The sequence below is a fragment of the Tribolium castaneum genome, chromosome 6 (assembly GCF_031307605.1).
Source record: "Tribolium castaneum strain GA2 chromosome 6, icTriCast1.1, whole genome shotgun sequence".
Taxonomy (NCBI): domain Eukaryota; kingdom Metazoa; phylum Arthropoda; class Insecta; order Coleoptera; family Tenebrionidae; genus Tribolium; species Tribolium castaneum.
Window position 1 is genome coordinate 5,517,531 of NC_087399.1, and position 17,834 is coordinate 5,535,364.

A 17,834-nucleotide genomic window follows, 5' to 3' on the forward strand; every position below is an offset into this window, starting at 1 on the left:
GGCTCTTTTTTGTGCAAGTGGTTAGTGATAGGTTCAGGTTTAAACTTAATTTGTAGAGGTAGGTCGTTCTTGAACAATTGACCTAATATTTTGAAACAACAGAAACAAGAGAACAATCTAGATCTCATATCGGCAAAACGTACGAAAATAGAACCAAAAAAATCTTAACACCCTATAATATTGTAGCAACGTTTTCTTTGTACACCATTAAATTTTTATTATGATTACCCCAAACCGCAATTATCCTTCAAGCTTATTGTGTGATTTATTGCAGACGAACCGATTGGTATCATAATTATTTTCGGACCATCTTTGTCAAAACATCGTATTGTGAGGGCTGTTTATTTTAACACCATTATCTGTTGTAAAACTGTATGGTGTACAAAGATTATTTCACGAGGGGAATATTAAACCACGAGTGAAAACAAGTGCTTTATCACTCACGAAGTAAAATAAATGAACCGATTTACACGAAAACGAGTTAAATACAACATTCTATTCTTCTAATTAGACTCAACAATGCTTAAAATTGCTTTAAATTAGTTTCGCATTCAGAAATGCCAAACAGTTTTTCTAACACAGGAGAAAAACCGTAAATTTTGACAGTGTCGAAGAATAAACACACAAGCAGTAACGCAGAGTAATTAAAATTGATTGGTGAATCTCTCACAGATGGGCACAGTCAAACACATCTACTGAGACATAGAAAAACATGAAATTTATCGAAATGATCTTTATGATCTTGGAGTATTCTCGAAAAGGACGACAATTTTTTTCTTTCTGTATTTTTTTTAAATTAAATTATTGTCGAAGGTATGGGATGGAATAAAACAATTTCTTGATAATTTTTTTATTGAACTAATCAGTGTAAAAACAAAAAAAAAGTTAAATCAATTTATTATTATTTTGTTTTTCTTCCTATCACCGTTTACTACTTTCACGTTCAATATCTGGAAATATCTCAATTTTTTCTGGGAATTTAGATTGTACACTATCTATTTACCATCAATGCCTTCAAACACTTTCGTTTAACTTGAAAACCAGAGCTAACAGAAAAATGAATACAGGTGATATTTATACGCATTCTTAATTCTCGACCCATAATCCTTGGAATTATTGCTTATCGAAGAACAAAAAACAAGGCGTTATGTGCTATTTTCTCAATTTAGCCCTTTCGCCTGAACGGTTTGGAAATTCCGCTTCGAGTCTGTGGCAATTTGCTTCAAGATAATGAATCATTGTTTGTGTCATGTCGTAATTAAAATAATTAGAGACATCCTCGGTTCGATTTTGAATATTCATAAATCATGATCATCGGCTCAGGGGTGTCATTAAGTGACACAAGAGCGGCGAAAGTGCCTGGCTTGACCTTCTTCGTTTGGAAGGAATGACCAAAGCTGCTCAAAATGTCATCATCGAGCGCATTTTCCTCTTTTTTCGGTCGCAAGGACAATCACTTTTGGAATGGATTTAATCACAGCCCTTGACATTTGCGCGTGATTTTTGAGGCATTGTCGTCAGGTGCCAAGTGGAGCAATGGAGACATTGCCATTGCGCGAAAATCTTCGATCTCTTGGAAAGTGCGGTGGTCAGCCGTGTGTATCCAAGACTACCTCGAAGGCATCCGTTAGTCATTGTGGTCGTCGCCTTAATGGCTCTCAGAAATCAGATATCGGCGAGTGGAAAAATGCATCACGACATCGGACCTTGAGCATAGAATTTCCCAGTATTAAAATGCGTCGGGGAAGATGAGCCTTCTTCTCGGCTCCTTAGCCATTTCCCTCACGTCCGACTCCCGACCTATCCTAAGTGCGCTTTGTCATGCACGGCACACACGGGGTGAATACCCAGGTCCATTGTCCGATGCACTCGCGCTATTTTACTAACGCTAGATGGTGGCGATGCCGTTTAATAGTCCAGCGGAAGCTTGGCACACGCTCGGAGAATCCAAAGGACCTGCTGGGCCCAAACCCCCAGCTTCGCCAAGACCACTAGACGAGTTCGTTATCTGATAATGCGAACCAGTTGCTTTTTACCTTGGATTTCGCCATATAAGCGAAAAGCCATTACGGATTAATTGGGGTGAGATTGAGGCGTTTGGCGACCTTTCAGAGTTCCGGCTTCGCACCTGTTTTCCATCTACGAGTCAGAAAAATGCGCTTTTTGTCGCAAGATTAACCATAACAATTTAAATATTAATGCCCCATTATTATCGGCCGCCGACTGCAATCGAAATTTTGCATAACGACGCTCATCCTCGACAAGCAATCCATTAGTTCTTATTAATTGCGACTACTTTGCGACGATTAAACATTTATGACCGATCACAAGCCTCGCCAACTGCATTTCAATATGCACATCGAGGTCGCTCCACAAACGGAAATTGCGTGAAGGACTCGCGGTCCATCACTTGACCCAATCATCGCAGATTTGGAAACGCGTGTTACAATTATTATGATTCACCACCTCTGTAAAACAATTCCAAAATAACTGAGTCATCGACTCCGGTATGTGCGTCATTACATAATCATCATTACAACAATATAAATAAAAGATGTAATTACTTGGCACTTGTCTGTGGGGGTTCTCGGAATTTACAAGATCAAAAAACTTGAGACGGAACACCCACGCGCGGATTCATCCGGTTAGGCCGTTCCATCATTTAGAGTCGGGCGAAATATTCCATTGGAAAATGGAAATTGAACCAGAAAATATATGGTAATGTCTGAGATAACCAAGCTGTAAAAGATATGAAATGAATTTGAATTTAAAAATTTGGTTGAACAACCAGTGGGAAATGTATAATTTTACAGTAATTGAAATCTGAAGGAATATTTTCCTTCGTTGGCATTCGGCTCGCCTAGACATTACCTGGAACTCCAAATTGTTTCTCGCGACGTTCTGCTTATAATAACTGGGTTTTAATCGCGTCAAGCCAGCGGAAAAGTCAAATATTGTTGCGGTGGGAACGGGAACGCAAATGAGAGAGTAGAAGATAATTTAATACCTTTGTGCATGTGTGTATCCAATTTGCAACCAGATGCAAATCCAGCTGCAGATCTTATAAAACACTCATGAGTCATGTCAGTAGGTTTACCGTTTCCATAGATAAAGAAAATAAAACAAGGATATGCTAGGAGATACCAGTCAAAATAGCTCCAGTCTTTTCATTTGATAAGCGAAATATGAGGCTGCTCTTTGATGTTTTTACCGATTAGTTCATATCGGATTATTGTTTAATTGCTTAGGTTGTTGACACCCGTCAACGTCTCTGTGTAAACTAAAAGGAAAGTGGTGTAATTCCGCGATCCTAAAATAAGACCACAAACTACTAAGTGTTCGGGATTTATGTCCTTGTGGAAGGATCGATCGATACGAGAGAAAACAAACCGATTTGAAAACGCAACAAACAGTCATTAGCGCCTTTGACATCGGCTCGGGTTGAAATTGAATTCCGTATTGATACGGATCTGAGTAATCTAAGTCGAGGGCTTTGGGTTTGTAAACCAGTTCCTCACAATAATCGAGCTTAAGCTCGGATTTGTCATCCCTGGAGATATTAATACGGCGTGACACAGTGAGCAGCTATGTATAAGGTTTCACAGAAAGCACCGATGATCATAAATTAAAAAGCATCAGATGATAATTGGCTAGAAAGTTGTGCAGCTGTGAAAATAATACAAGCGCATTTTATCAGCAGCGAATAGCAAGATAAATACAGCCACTTTTTTAATCCCAACGACAAACATTCTCGTTACGACACTGATATACGCTGCGTTTATTCCTGAAACAAGCGAGACGTGCCGACATTTAAATACAGATTAGGCATTTAGTCCAGGGATGTAGGTGCTAAACATCCGCAATGTGCATAACGATATACAGGGTGGACGGCTGAAGTGAATATTCAAACCACGATTTTATGGAAGCACTTTACGCATTTGCATAAAGTCTAGCTTTATAAATTCCTGCAAACGGCTCGATTAACTTTATCGGCTCTATTTTAATTAGGTTTTGAAGGAGACGATGTTTGTTCGGCCTGATATCTTATCAATGGAATAGGGACCGAACTAGCCTAGGTCAGGACCAGCTTTCGGCGACTGTAAATGGTTATTTTCTTCGTTCCGAGCAAAATCTTCCGACGTATTGGTGTTTACGATGGGGAACATAAAATTTTAATTTCAAATGGTTGTTGGTAAACTAATCTGAATGTACAAAAAATGCAAATATGCCGTTCCTCTCCTTTCGATTCTGCTGGTTTTCAGCAAAAACTAACTGTACAATTGTTTATTTTGGTCATTTCGCGCGATCCCTAGACACTCCCTGCACGTCCTTACGTAATCCCAGTGGGCTGCGTTCGCGTGACGCCGCGTAGATTTTCAGCTGTTTGTGCGTCGCTGGGTTCAACGCACTCTGCGTGATTTTGCAAACTGGGTCGAATTTTGGTAAGAATTATTTACATCACCATCATCTGGCCATAAGTAAATCTTTATTCTGCCTGTGGTTCAGTGACTCGTGAGTGTGTTGCGGAATATTTTAAAAACATATTGCACATTTATTATAATCAAAATATTGTTCCCCAGCCCGATCAAAATGTGAGTATTATTGTCGCAATTGCAGCTGAATTGTGTTTCCTCTCCAGGACACGTAACGCAACAACACAAACAAAACCATTTTGCTAATTGAAATTAATTTGCCCGATTGGGGATTTTCAGAGCAATGGACGGGCTTTAACGCCCACATGGGTGTGATAGCGGCGATATTGAATTTTTTTATCAATTCGCCGAAGTGAAAAATTAATATACGACTCCCGACCGCAGGATAATCGAATTTCATTATTCGAAAACAACTCATAAAACCATAAAGCTTTCCTTCACTTAATGACACTTCGGCAACAGTGTTGTTAAGTTTTATGTTCTCAATAAACCTTTAAATCTAACTTTTTGCTCGTTTAATATACCCGCCGCTATCCTGTCACGCCATCTTATCGGAGTGGATTTTTAATAAAAGTAACGATCAGTTTGAGTCACTCAAATGTTGAATGCTTCATTTGGAGCTGCGTTGCTCCATTTAATCTCTTTATTACTTTTGGAGTTATTCGCACAACTTTCTGACCACATAACTTCTGCAATAACAGACTCGGGGTGGTTTCCTTGGATTCTAACCGTGGGCGAGGATCGCTCCGTAATAAGAAAATATTGCCACATATTTCCGGTTCAGGGCAAACGTGGGCTTTCCCTCAAAATTGAATTTATACCTCACATAAGCCTGAGACAACAGAACAAAAACTAGAAATTAGAAAAAGAACAAGTCGTAAAGTGCAAAGTTGCTGACAATCGCTCAACAGAACTTTTCACCACGCCTGTCAGAGGGAACAGAAAGAAAGGGAAATGGTTGAATCACGTTGTCCTTTGTTTGTCGCCATTGGGTGTTAAAGCAAGCCCAATTCGCGTTCTAAATGCGGAATTTATTTTTAAACCTTACCGTCGCTGCTTTAGTTTCACTTTCAAGCAGTGTTTTTGAAGAAAATGACCTCCTACTCGCTCGAAACTCGTGGAATTCAAGAATCAGTTAGTAGGTAGTGTCTGTTGGCGAAAGTGTTATGTATTCCACAAATAACTGTACTCGCGGACAATCGAATCAAACGCTGTGTTCGATCGCCGATAAACGAGATTTACAAGTGGCCAGGAAAGGGGCGCGTTTCAGGTTTCCATCGCGATAAACACTGTAATTACCCGACTGGGTCCATCTTTACGACGTCTCGAGTTTTCCCAGAAGATGGTTTTTTGAAAAAGGAAGGAGCTGTAAAAATGATTACACGCGATATTATAAAGAGTGTAATTGGATTACGTCGCGGTTCGTGTTGAGTTGTAATTTAATTTTAAGCGTTTGGACTCGCATACAATGACAGCCCATTAGATCCTAGGCGACTGTGAAGGGGAAAATTGAAGATAATAAAACAATTAATGTGACCTTATCATTCCGGAGCGATGTCCAAGGTTACTTGTTGGTCAATGGGATTTGTGCCTGATTGAGACGCATTCCAATTTCGGGAGACGCTCTTCCTGGATGCGCTAATTGCCCAAGGGAAATCACTGCAGCGAGATCGCTGTTTGGAGGACTGCGATCGTTTCCTCGCTTTTTAATCGAACAAATGTTAACTCATGTTGGAAAATTGAAGGATTCCAACGCAAAATTATCCACAAGAATTTTATGGAGAGACTACATATTTTAGGCAAATTAAAATTTATTAGGTTTACGCTGGTTGGACGGTGTGCGACTCCAAAGCGGATTATGTTGGATTTTATTTGTTTTAATTTCAAATAACATAAATAAGACTAAATTGACTGTATCTACCAACAAAATTAAATTAGTCGTTTCACTGTGTGGTAATAAATAATCAGTTTTTATATCTTTTAAAAGTTGTTGGCATATTTTTAATAAATTAATTGATTCTAAAAGTTGTCGTTTTCCTAAATTTTATTTAATTGATCATTTTCTAAGTTTGTTGAGCTTTTATCGATTTTCCACTTCCGACAAGTGATAGTGGAGATAAAGATAAGAATGACGAGTGAGTCACCTTTTGGTTCACTGATTTTTGAAGTGTTTATTTTTTGTAATTTTCCTTCCTTTCTCCATCGAATTTCCGTCAAACTCGCTGTGCACAATAAGTGTGTCAAGGCCGCTTAATTAAGTTGCAATTTAACACAAAAAATCCTCGTTCATTCACCTCTCCTCTATTAGGATTCTGGTAAAACGGTGATTTTGGCTGCTCGAAACCGGCACCAATTGCCCTGATTCTAGATCAAAAAACTGCGCGTTGTATACAATCGACTACAATTACTATAAACATCCAATTCTTAACCTTACATAACTTAACCCAAATAGTTAAAAAAATAGAATGCTGAGCATTGTATCTTGTCATAAATACGGTTTTAGTGGCCGATTTATAAACAAAAACTGCTTCTGTAATTAACTTTTTTCCGTTTTACGAGCGCTGGATAGTAAAACGAGTCCTAACATTTTTGCTGTTGAGCTGCAGGATCTGGACAGCGCCCACGCGAAACCGACTTTCTGGGAAATTCTTTGCACTTTCCTCTGAAAAATCAATCTGGGGGTGGATTCATCTCCAATTTAGTGATTGTGATTAAAAAAAATTTCGTAAACGCCAGAAAAGATCATTTTTGATCTAATTATTAACTGTAAAAAACTAATTATGGAACTAAAAAATTGCTAAGGATGTACCGAAGAAATAAGTTTTCAGTTATTTAATAAATCATTATTATCAATGGGACGCAGATAAATTTCCCCGAGCGCTGAGGGTGGAGGTAGACGATAGAGTCGATAACTGCAGTCATTAGAAGCTTTTATCAACTTTGTGAAATCGGTCTAAGAGGCACAGACAGTTAACAATTCCAAGTAATAACAAAATATCTACTTACTATCGCGTTCGTTTAAGGTCGAAGAATTTCAATGTCATTAGTATAATGCATATTATAAACAATAAGTGAGCCATAAAACGCAACGCTCGAGTGCAATGACAAAGACACACGTTTCCAGTTTTGCCAAAGGAATATTAGCAATTTTTGGATTAGTTGATAGAATTATTTAACTATTTCTGTCCCTTGACAGTGTCTAAGGACATTGATAGAAAAGAAAAAAAAGGAAAATGAAAAGGGAGAAAAAAGAGTGTCTACATTTAGAAAAAAGTTTTTGTAGAAGATTTAAGCACGTAGGTAATTTGTAAATTGGCAAAAAATGCATAACTTATTTTCTTCAGCTCTAGGCTGAAAACTATTAAATTTTCAACTTTTTTCTTAATAGCGATCCTACAAGGCAAAAATCACATTCTGTCTTCTTTTTTATTACCCTCATGTATTTTCGTGAGTTTCTGGTAAACCTTCGTTCTTATAAACAGTTTTGAACCTTAACTGTACTTGTTTTGTGTTTTTATTCCCAAATTTTCTTAGACGTCTTTTTTGCAGACCCTTAAAAGTAAAACTAAACCATTAATGGCAATCCTGCCTCTTCATTGAGATTATGTTTATTTTGTTGTTCTGAAAAGTATTCCATCTTCAGCAAACAAGAAAATGCTGATCTTCAATTTTTTGAAAGCTTTATTCTTTTAAATAAAAGTGCAGTCTCTCAAAATTAAATGTAGTAGTAGTTACTGTGAGTGGTTAGAGGCCTGAGTTTCAAAATAATTCAAAAATTCACATTTCCGTTTTTATTTTGGGCCGTGGAAGGGTTTTAGCAAAAGTTAGAAAACTGTTTGGATGTCAGCTGGGAGTCGCTGATTTCCCCGTTGGCGGTGTATCAGAATAAGAATGAATAAATAGCACACGGCGAGAGCAACAAAAAGGCCGATCGTGACTACGCGAGATACAGCTAGGATTGTACCTAGTTTTTCCACTAGTTCTTCTAACGGTTTACTAGTTTTTGAGCCGGTCGTGCATCTATCTATGATCTATGATCGTCGGCGCTCCGGCGCTTTTCCTGCGAAAGCTCCGGCTCCGGCTTCTCCGGGCACTCCCCCTAAATCCGTGAAAATGGCGCAGTTTTAAAGTTGGTAGAATGTTTGGTTCGGGCAAGGGACGCAAGAGGGCACGGGTGCAAGAGAAAGTCCCGACTGTGCGCTTGCTTCGAGCAGGGCAATGACTCCGCAGGACCGGACTCAGGAACTAATCCGTCAGGTGAGAAGGAGGAGGAGGAGGAGGCGGCCTTGACGTATTTTAGAACAAGCCGTTGCGAAATTTTATGAGTTTTTACGAGAGGAAACGGCACTTTATTGGAATGCCGAGCGAGATAATAGAGCTGCAGGAAAAATTCGGCCTCAATAGGAATTTTAATCTACGGTGAATGGCGGCGACCTAAATTACGAAGAGGATGTGAGGTGAAACCATCGGAAAACAACGCTTGGTTCTTCGAATGGATTGGTGACCCATTTACGGCCAACGGTTCATATAATTTCGATTTCGTGCGTCTTTACACGTTGCTCATTATTTCGAAATGAGCAAACGAGACCAATATCGACGTGACAAGGAGGCGCACAGAAACAAGATCACAACTTTTCAGCTTTTTACGCGATCAGCGGCCGCTGAAAAGCGACTTCGGGAACAAAGACTTTAGACACGTTCAGTTTTTGACGCATTTCCGATTGCTATGTTACTTATTTTATTTTATTTCGTCTTCCTTCCTTTTTCTCCTTTGTCGTTATTTAATAGATGTTTATTCCCTTTATATAGTTTTTGGATGCGAGGTCATAATTTGGGCTTGCTGCAGATTTTATCTTGCTCCACATGTTCCTGTCGCTGTGAAAAACCTGCAAAAAGCTCGCCATGTCTCGCTTTGGCACCACTTACAAATCTTTAAACTTAGCTCGATTTGCGAGGTCGGCGACCTCCTCGCGATATTTCTTCATTTTTTCTATTGTGTTTCGCATCTCAAGTGTTTTGTCTACTGTTGGTTCGAAAGCAAATATCGCATCGGTGTCAGTTGGCGTTTGGGCGTTCGGCGGAAAAACGCCCGGAATGTACCCAAATGTACACAACATAAAATCGATCGCTCGAAAGCTGTACGAGAAGTGGATCGAAATCAGGTAAATGGTGGAGCGACATTCTTGAGCGCGTGTGTGACCAATGGCGGTTATTAGCGCACTGCTGGCCGCTAATTGAGCTTTTAGTCCTGCGACTGGATATTGTCCAAACATCGGGATTCGCGTCCGTTATCTATTTAGCCTTGCGGTTTCATGAAACTAATAGCCGGCCTTCGCGTTAATGAAGTGCCAATGTTGGGTGCGATAAAATTGAACGTTTTTGCGGTATTGGAATTGATGAAAGGCCGCCATTTGTCTTCATCATTGTTTTAAGGAAGATGGAGTGGCGTTCGGAATGACTTTTTTGATTTATTGGACGCACATCCTTGTGACCGTTTCATATTTCATTCGAAAATGCGGTAATTGCGTGATGTAATCAATGGGAAAGGACAAACAAATTGACGATGGACTGATTGTAATTTATAGAATTTTCGAATTCGGGACAAGTTCATTACACCCGGCTGAATTAATTTTTTTAATGTTGACAAACACAGCAATTGCCAATTGGAACAACGATTAACTCCAGCATCCTATTTCGTTTTTTAACTTTCTTCGGTTTAAATAATCGTGCCATTGAGGTTAGCAAAACGGAACAGATTTAATAATACAGATTCACATTTCTTCTCGCAGTGCTTATCATAACAAACTGCACTAGACTAGCAGAGAAAGCACCCGACTACTCACCTATTATTACTTTATTGAAATTAATGGAAGATATCATGAAGAAAAATTATCCGTGCATTGAAAAGTGGCGTCATTGCCGGTCATTTATCAATTCTGGTAATCCCTCTCTTATTTGATTTAGCGTGCATTTACATAATCATCGCTTTATTACATTATGTTGGTTCTGATTTTCCAACAACGTTAGGAAACTGTTCCTATAAATCATGATCTGCTTTTTACGAAACATGTTTGCTTTTAATGACTGTTGTAGCGCTCAAGCGCTGGCTCTTTCTCTTTAATAACAATTTCATTTATTTATTATCTAATCTTTAACACTATTTGCTTGATTTTTTGGCAATTATAATTATCTATTGATTCTGCATGGACTCTGGAACGTTGTTATTTTGGTTTGAGAACCGTTTGTCGTTGGACAAATTGTTCCAGCAATTTTGAAATTAATTTGTCGATGAAATATGCATTAATTTGAGCGTTTGAAAACAATTGAAACATGTCAAGGTTTAAATGCAATTGGCCGAAGTGACCTAAACATTGCGCCACGATTCAGAAAATCTCGGAGAAATTTTCCGAAAGTGAGTTTTCTCGGTTGTGCTCCTTTCGAAGGCAAAAATTGTGTATAAGCCGATCGGATGCGCCTTTCTCTCATAAACCGCGTGCGGTTTTATTAATAGATCTCGTCAAAATTAGCTTAGAGTCTCGTGCGAATAATTTGCGTCTTTTGTGGCGGTTGGTCTTGGTTCTAGTAGACCCGGAATGCGTGTTTTGGTAGTGTCTGGAAACTTTCTTCACAGGTCAACAATCTGGTCGCATTCTTGGACCTCGACGACAAAGAGGAAGATATTTCTGGACGATTATCATCGTCGATTTCCCCATCGTTTCGAGGTCGCCGTGAGGAAAAAACGGGCAGCTAATTCAGCCGAGTGCGTTGTTAATAAATGCATCTTACGTATTTTAATGAGTGTATCGAACAATAGACCGTAAAGTTGAATGACCAACGCTGCGTTGGTAACCCTATACATAAATAACACCGAATTTGTTTAAGTAAATGTAATCTTACCAAACAGAAAAATGTTCGGAGCAACAACCCATTGCGTAAGATTGTTGATAAATACATGTAGCCTTCTCGATTGCAATTCTATTTATACGAGGCTCGGGCGGTGGAGCATCTGGAAACGCTCACAATTCGCAAACTTCGGAATTTTACTAACGCGATTCTGCCCCTAATTCAGTTACGCAATCCTGCTGACTAGCTCATTTATCAGTTTTCCTAATTCTTGTCAACACCACTGACCGAGCTTTTCTTTGCAGGTAAGCTCGATGCCTTTCATCGCACCGATTCGGCGTCCTAGGATTATGTAAGTTGATCGGAAATGATCGCCGATGACCCTAATTGACTAATTTCCATAAAAGTCATAATTTCGGTTGCGACAGGTCTGGGCATTCTCATGCTCAACATTTCTGTGCCATTCCAGGAATAGATACACTTTGAATTGTTAATCAAATACGGTTTAAGTGTCGAAAAACAAATAATGCTGGCCGTTTCATTCTCAAACAATCATACAATTTTCACCAAAAACAACGTGTTGTTGGATAAAATGAATAATTCAGGACGATAATTCGAGGATGAAATATTCAAGTTATTGGTTAATCGCTCAGAGTTCGGATAAATTTCCATTACATTATTTTTGTCTCTTTAAACAGTAAATAAATACATGAGTCGATAACTGGCTCTTACTTTTACTCACCAAACAATGTCCACACATATTTTACACTGCGGGCATTGTTTTAATAATTTTCTTAAGGAGGCACAGGAGTTTTTTAACAATTTTATGCCAAAAAAACGAAAAACCAGTGATTTTTTTAATGTGAAAAAGAAACTCTCAGCACATTCTTGTTGTATTTTTTAAAAGCTTTTATTTGACTTGCTTTGTTGTCTGTATGTCTGTTTCATATTTTTGGACCCAAATTTGAAAAGGTTCCGGTTGTTAAATTTTAGCATTAATATTATTTTTTACTTTTTGGTGCATCTTTTAAATAAAAGCTTTTTTCTAAAAAAAAAATTTTCATTTTTTTATTTGTGTTTTTCGTCGATTCATGCTGCCTTATGGCGTACTTGCTCTTACAAATTTCTCCGCAGATTTCTCTCATCTTTCAAGAATTTCTTTATTAAATTGATTTTACGGTTTTAATTGTCATTTCGCTTTTTACTACATTTCTCTTATAAATAAATGAAACGTATATTCGTTGTAGTAGTTAAATACTCGTATTTCCTGCGGTCAAAAGGATAGGAAACCATTTCTTTAGTCTCGTATTACAACATACCTTGGGCAATCTAAATGATTATTACGGATTAGAGCACAAGGATGGGATATAATTCATGGTTTCTTTGAAGATTCCGCCCCTGATCTCGAGCCGCCGCCCCCATCCTCTCCTTCTGTTCTGATTTCAATCAAGATTTCCAACTTTCCTAATTAAACTCTATAAAGTTTCGGGGAATCTTTTGAAGTAACAATTATCTTAATTGAGCCGTCTTAATTTTTTGTTCCACTCAATCTTATCCCACTCCGAATCAGAGTTGTGATGCAAGTCAATAAAGCGATTTGAGTCGTGTTTATGAATAGGCATTTGTTGGTAAATCCGAAACGGGAGATTATTTTTGAGGCCATGTTTATTTATTTCTTTACTTATCTCAATAAGTGTTATCCGTTAGTTTTACTTTCAAGTCGTCGAAAAGCCCAACAAAGAAAATCGTTTTCCGCCACGGAATAATAACTTTCTAAAGTCGGCATTTTCGTGCGGTGATTTCCAAATGCCAGCAGTGGCGTAACCGGGAGGTAGTGCTTTAGGGCAGCAAAATCGCCGCCTCCTGGGCCAGCAGGACGCGGACGCGCTCCTGCGGCGCGCGCTCCTGGCGCGTCATCCTGCGAGGTCCTTTGTCCTGGGCAAATGTCATGGGTGGATATTCTCGAATGGAGCGCGCGCTAACTTTCGCGAGCGGTCGACGACCTCCGGCCCACTTCTTACTCAGTCAGTAAACCGGCGGCTGTGATGGCGGCGCCATCTTGCCACACATCCATGCTTGGTCGGACACACGGTATAATATGGCGTTTAACCTTCGACGAACGGTACACGCGGCCCAGCCGAATTGTTTAAATGTTCGACAGCCCACCAACTGTCATTCTAGCAGGATGGCTGCAGGAACATAAGGAAATCGATTTCGGCGTGCCGGAGTCTATGACTCAGCGCTGAAACCAATTAACGAACGTGAGAGGAGGCCAAGCACGCACGAATTTCAGGAATTTTTCAGAAAGGACGATTCGGGATTTTCCTGCTGAAAATGCAGCTTTGGGTTGGACAGAGCTGGTCATTGACTCTATTAATAATTCTCGATATGTATGGACAAAATACCAGTGGGAATTTACTCAATTGAATGAAATTGCAACTCAATAAATACACACGTTTTGCTCCTTGTTTATATTCAAACGCAAATTAATTAATTACGAGAAGAAAGCTCTGCTAAAGCACCTCCCCGATCGCTAGGGGAGCTTACGTTACCATAAACATGTCACAATGACTATCTCTAAAAACTAAACAAACTACGATACTATAAACAAAGACACTAATTAACATTGTCATTGTTATTTTTTACGAGAGCTTATGGCTTTTTCACTTTTTTATACAGGGTGACCCAGGGGAGTGTAATCGGTCCTTAACTTATTTGCTATTTAAAATATTGCCATGCTGTTTGCATTATCCGACAGATTGACTTAAAAGTCCACAAACTTAAACCTTTTCATTATACACAGGGTGGTGAATCAAAGTAACATTTTTTTAAATATATTTAAATATATTTTTGCATAATTAGATTCTACGCAAAAAAATAATATAACTTTATATACACTATTATGGGTCTATCTCTTTTCGGTGCGGAATTATTAAACTTTTTGTAATAAAAAAGACCAATTTTTGAAAAATTACAGCGAAGTGGCCTATGAATATTTTCCGACAAATTCACAACAGGAAATCTCAGAATATCTTGTAGTTTTAACAAATAATCGACTTTTACTTGAAACTGACAGTTAATGTACAGGGTGTGCCAAAACGGAAAAAGTTAATTAACTATTTTTTTTAATGGAACACTACGTATTTCTTTACACATTTGATTGCATTTTTCATAATCTTTCTAATGATATGCGGTTTGTATAGCAAATTTAAAGTATTTCTTAAGGTGTTCAAATATTTTTTCTTTTTTTATTTAGTTTATTATTAATTATCGATGAGTAAAATTCGTGTATGTATCAAGTAATAATTAGGTTACTAATGTAAATAGTCACATTAAAACATATCAAATAATAAATTACCATTTGACTTATCGGATTCTAGAATAACAAATTTTCTTGTAATAAAATCTTTTTTTTTAATCTCGAAAAATATTTTAAATTTGCTATGCAAACCCCATACCTCTAGAAATATTACCAAAAATACTATCGATACAGGGAAAAAAATACATGGTGTTCCATTTCAAAAAAAAAAAAAATTGTTCAACGTTTTGAGTTTTGGCACACTCGGTATATTATCTGCGTGCTTTAACTAAAAGTTGTCTATTTGCTAAACCTACAAGGTATTCGGAATTTTTGTATTGCAAATTTGTCGGAAAATATTTTTAGGCGACTTTGCAGTGATTTTTCAAAAATTGGTCTTTTTGATAACGAAAAACTGAACAATTCCGAAACGAAAAAAGATAGACCCATAATAGATTACACAAAGTTACAGTATTTTTGGCTTAGATTCCAATTATACAAAATATATAAGGTGCTCCATCTAAAAAAATATAACTTTGGTTCACCACCCTGAATACAACACCCTGTGTATAGTAAAGATATTTTTATTTTGTGGACTATAAATCGATCTATCAGATAATGAGCACGGCATAGCAATATTTCAAATAGCAAAAAAGTTATAAAATAGTTACACACTCCTGGGACACTCCGTAACTATTTTATTTTTTTACATAACGTCATGAAGCTATTTTTTATTCATTTAATCGTGTTTAATTTAAAATTTGCGTGCTTTTATCACTTAATTAATTTGAGTTTTCTTATCATCCTTTTTCTAGAAAATTAAATGTCACGTAATATAAATGAAGATGATTTTGTATTTTAAAAAACTAAATAGTTTGTGGACATACAGGAATAAAAATATTTACCACTAATGACAGGATAGGTCTTGGGTTGTTTTTCTCCGTCGTAGCACTAGTTTGAACTTTGGAGTCCCTGTATATTCATGTTGAACAAAGCGATAAGCCAAAACTAGACTCGGTATTTTTAATCTTTTTAAGATACAGTCTGCGCGATTATTGTTTGAACTTAATCAAGCCTGGGCTATTGGCTTCGAATGACAATAGGAGTAATTCCCGACCTAATCTTTGTGCTATTGTCATTGCCATCCCAAAAATCGCTTATCGGTCAAATCTCGAAAGACGTCTGAAATTTTGTCGTAGAAACAGCAGTTATTTGGTGAGCTTTTCTTCGACTAAGAACGCCTAAATCCCTTCAAAAAACGCACAATAATTAAGAAAATGTCAACGACTGATAACAATGATAAAAAAACTCAAATATTTGTTATTACAATTATACGTTTTAAATAATTATGGTACAGAAGAGAATAACAATTAAATCTGAAGAAAACAGTGTTGTGTGTGCACCTCCAAGATGCGGGATGACAGCTGGTAAGTCCTAAATTTTGGCAAGACGGTTCCACATAAACATTCAAGTGGTTGTAAAATTTTAATGCTTGCAGTCGTTTGAAAGAGATTTTTACGGCCAAAAACACATTTCGGACGATTTTAAATATCCGTTCGTGATTCTTTGCTTGCCGGATGACGGGCTTACATAACCGCTTCCTAAATGGAAACAAGAAATAATTGAGGAGTCTTGTTACATGCTTTGCTCGGTTTAGCATACGCTATTAATTATCGTGGAGTTTTTTGGTAGGTTCGGCTTCAAGCTAGGATCGGGTTACATGGTTTCGTGGTCAGTGGACAGTAAAAAATTGTTTCTTAGTTTCGGAAATTTTTATAGCCAGTTGTTGGAAAACAATACCGCTTTTCTAGATTAAGATAAGTCTACCACCATTAAAAAGATAAGAGATGTAAATGACTCTATTCAATAAAGTGTTTTTACACTTGTCATTCATTACTGCTGTGTGTTATGTTTTTTCCGTCGACAGGTCATGTCTTTGCGGCTTACCCTTCAAATCTTTTACGTATTTAATAACTGAGATAAAACACCAAAATGTGCCAAGTCACTTTATTTAAGGAAACAAACGAGTCACTTCATACACCTTTTTAAGTCTTCAACAACTTAATTTGACTAATTCAGATTTGCGAATTTTTTGCACCATCATCCGGGAGAATGAAGCTTTTTCAGCGGGTGTTTGCTTTTCGAAAACTTGCACTCTTGTATAATCTAATTATGTCTCCGCATGTTAAGTAACACCGTTTAAAGCCAGGACACTGCACGTTTATCTCATATGCCAAAAAAGAAAAGTGCAGTTTCACAAACGCGATAAAATCTACTTCAGAGCGCTTAAAAATGACAACTTTCCATATCACCTTTCATCTCTGAATTGTCCGTGGGTCATTCGGTGACGCAATACGTCTTCTAATGCAGATGAGCAATCCGGAGTTTCTCTGCACTTTCATTTAAGCAAACCAATGAACCAATTTCCTCAAAAACTACATTTCAAAACTGCCTTTGCGGTTTGTTCTCACGCAACACGTGAAAGAATCGCAAAAACTGTGTTTTTGTGGTGCTTGGTGTCGGGCACAGGGGCCGCGACATCAATTACGGAAAAAATGGTTCGGTTTTGGTCATTAAATCGGGCAGGACAAAGTCACAACAAACCGGTGACCTCGCGAGGTCTTCAGGTCTGAATAACCATTCACGACGACTTTCACCCAACAGAAGCCAGTTTAAATGCCGTTGCGTCAACAAAATTGACAATTAATCGACTTTTGGTCGATGGTATCGCTGGGTTTCCACATCAGGGTGCGAGGACTCGGCTCATAATATGCGCGGGTTAGGCAAGCACTATTTTTGCGTTATACGTTCCATTAAGCCGGCGTTTTTGCCGATTTCGTGAGCGTTTTAAATTAAAAGATTAGTGGTTTAAGTCGAGATAACGCTCCGCCTCTTTCCCACACAACGCGCGATTTTTGTTATGCAGGAGATCCTGCATAGAAACCTCGACGGAATTCGCAACAAGCAGGAAACATCCAGATTTGCATTTGCGAACACTTGCGATTTATCGACGACTGCAGACATTAACATCTCTAATAACGTCAATTTTAACAGTATAAACCTGTTCGAGAAGCCATTGCAACCTTAACACGGTTACAAGAACTTCTCCGAACCGCTTCAACTGGAACAGCGATTTTGGAAAGACGGGCAAAATTGTACGTAGTTGAAAATCTTTTTCGTTTTATTTCGGTTGAGGTCACTTTGTTATGCAACTTTTGATTTGATTTTTCTGGCGGTAATTATACTCCGTGGTTTTGTTT

At 38.0% G+C, this 17,834-nt stretch overlaps 1 protein-coding gene and 1 long non-coding RNA gene across 5 annotated transcripts in view; one reads left to right on the forward strand and one right to left on the reverse strand.

Moving 5' to 3' along the window:
- The window catches only part of E23 (Early gene at 23), a 48,555-nt gene that overhangs the window by 20,568 nt on the left and 10,153 nt on the right, over positions 1 to 17,834 (forward strand). For 2 of the 4 annotated variants that reach the window (XM_015982760.2, XM_015982761.2), the window contains one exon: positions 11,582 to 11,628. The exons of 1 other annotated variant lie outside the window; for it this stretch is intronic. In XM_015982760.2, coding sequence (XP_015838246.1) covers positions 11,591 to 11,628 — 38 coding nt within the window. In that variant the 5' untranslated portion in view covers positions 11,582 to 11,590. Of the gene's footprint in view, positions 1 to 11,581; positions 11,629 to 15,856; positions 16,002 to 17,834 lie in introns of those variants that run through there. One more of the 4 variants, XM_970121.5, reaches the window with a different exon arrangement.
- Positions 12,924 to 15,809, reverse strand: LOC107398502 (uncharacterized). Its single transcript, XR_001575333.2, has 2 exons — positions 15,480 to 15,809; positions 12,924 to 13,518 (listed from the first exon to the last, which is right to left on the reverse strand). It is a non-coding gene; the product is annotated as an uncharacterized LOC107398502 (long non-coding RNA).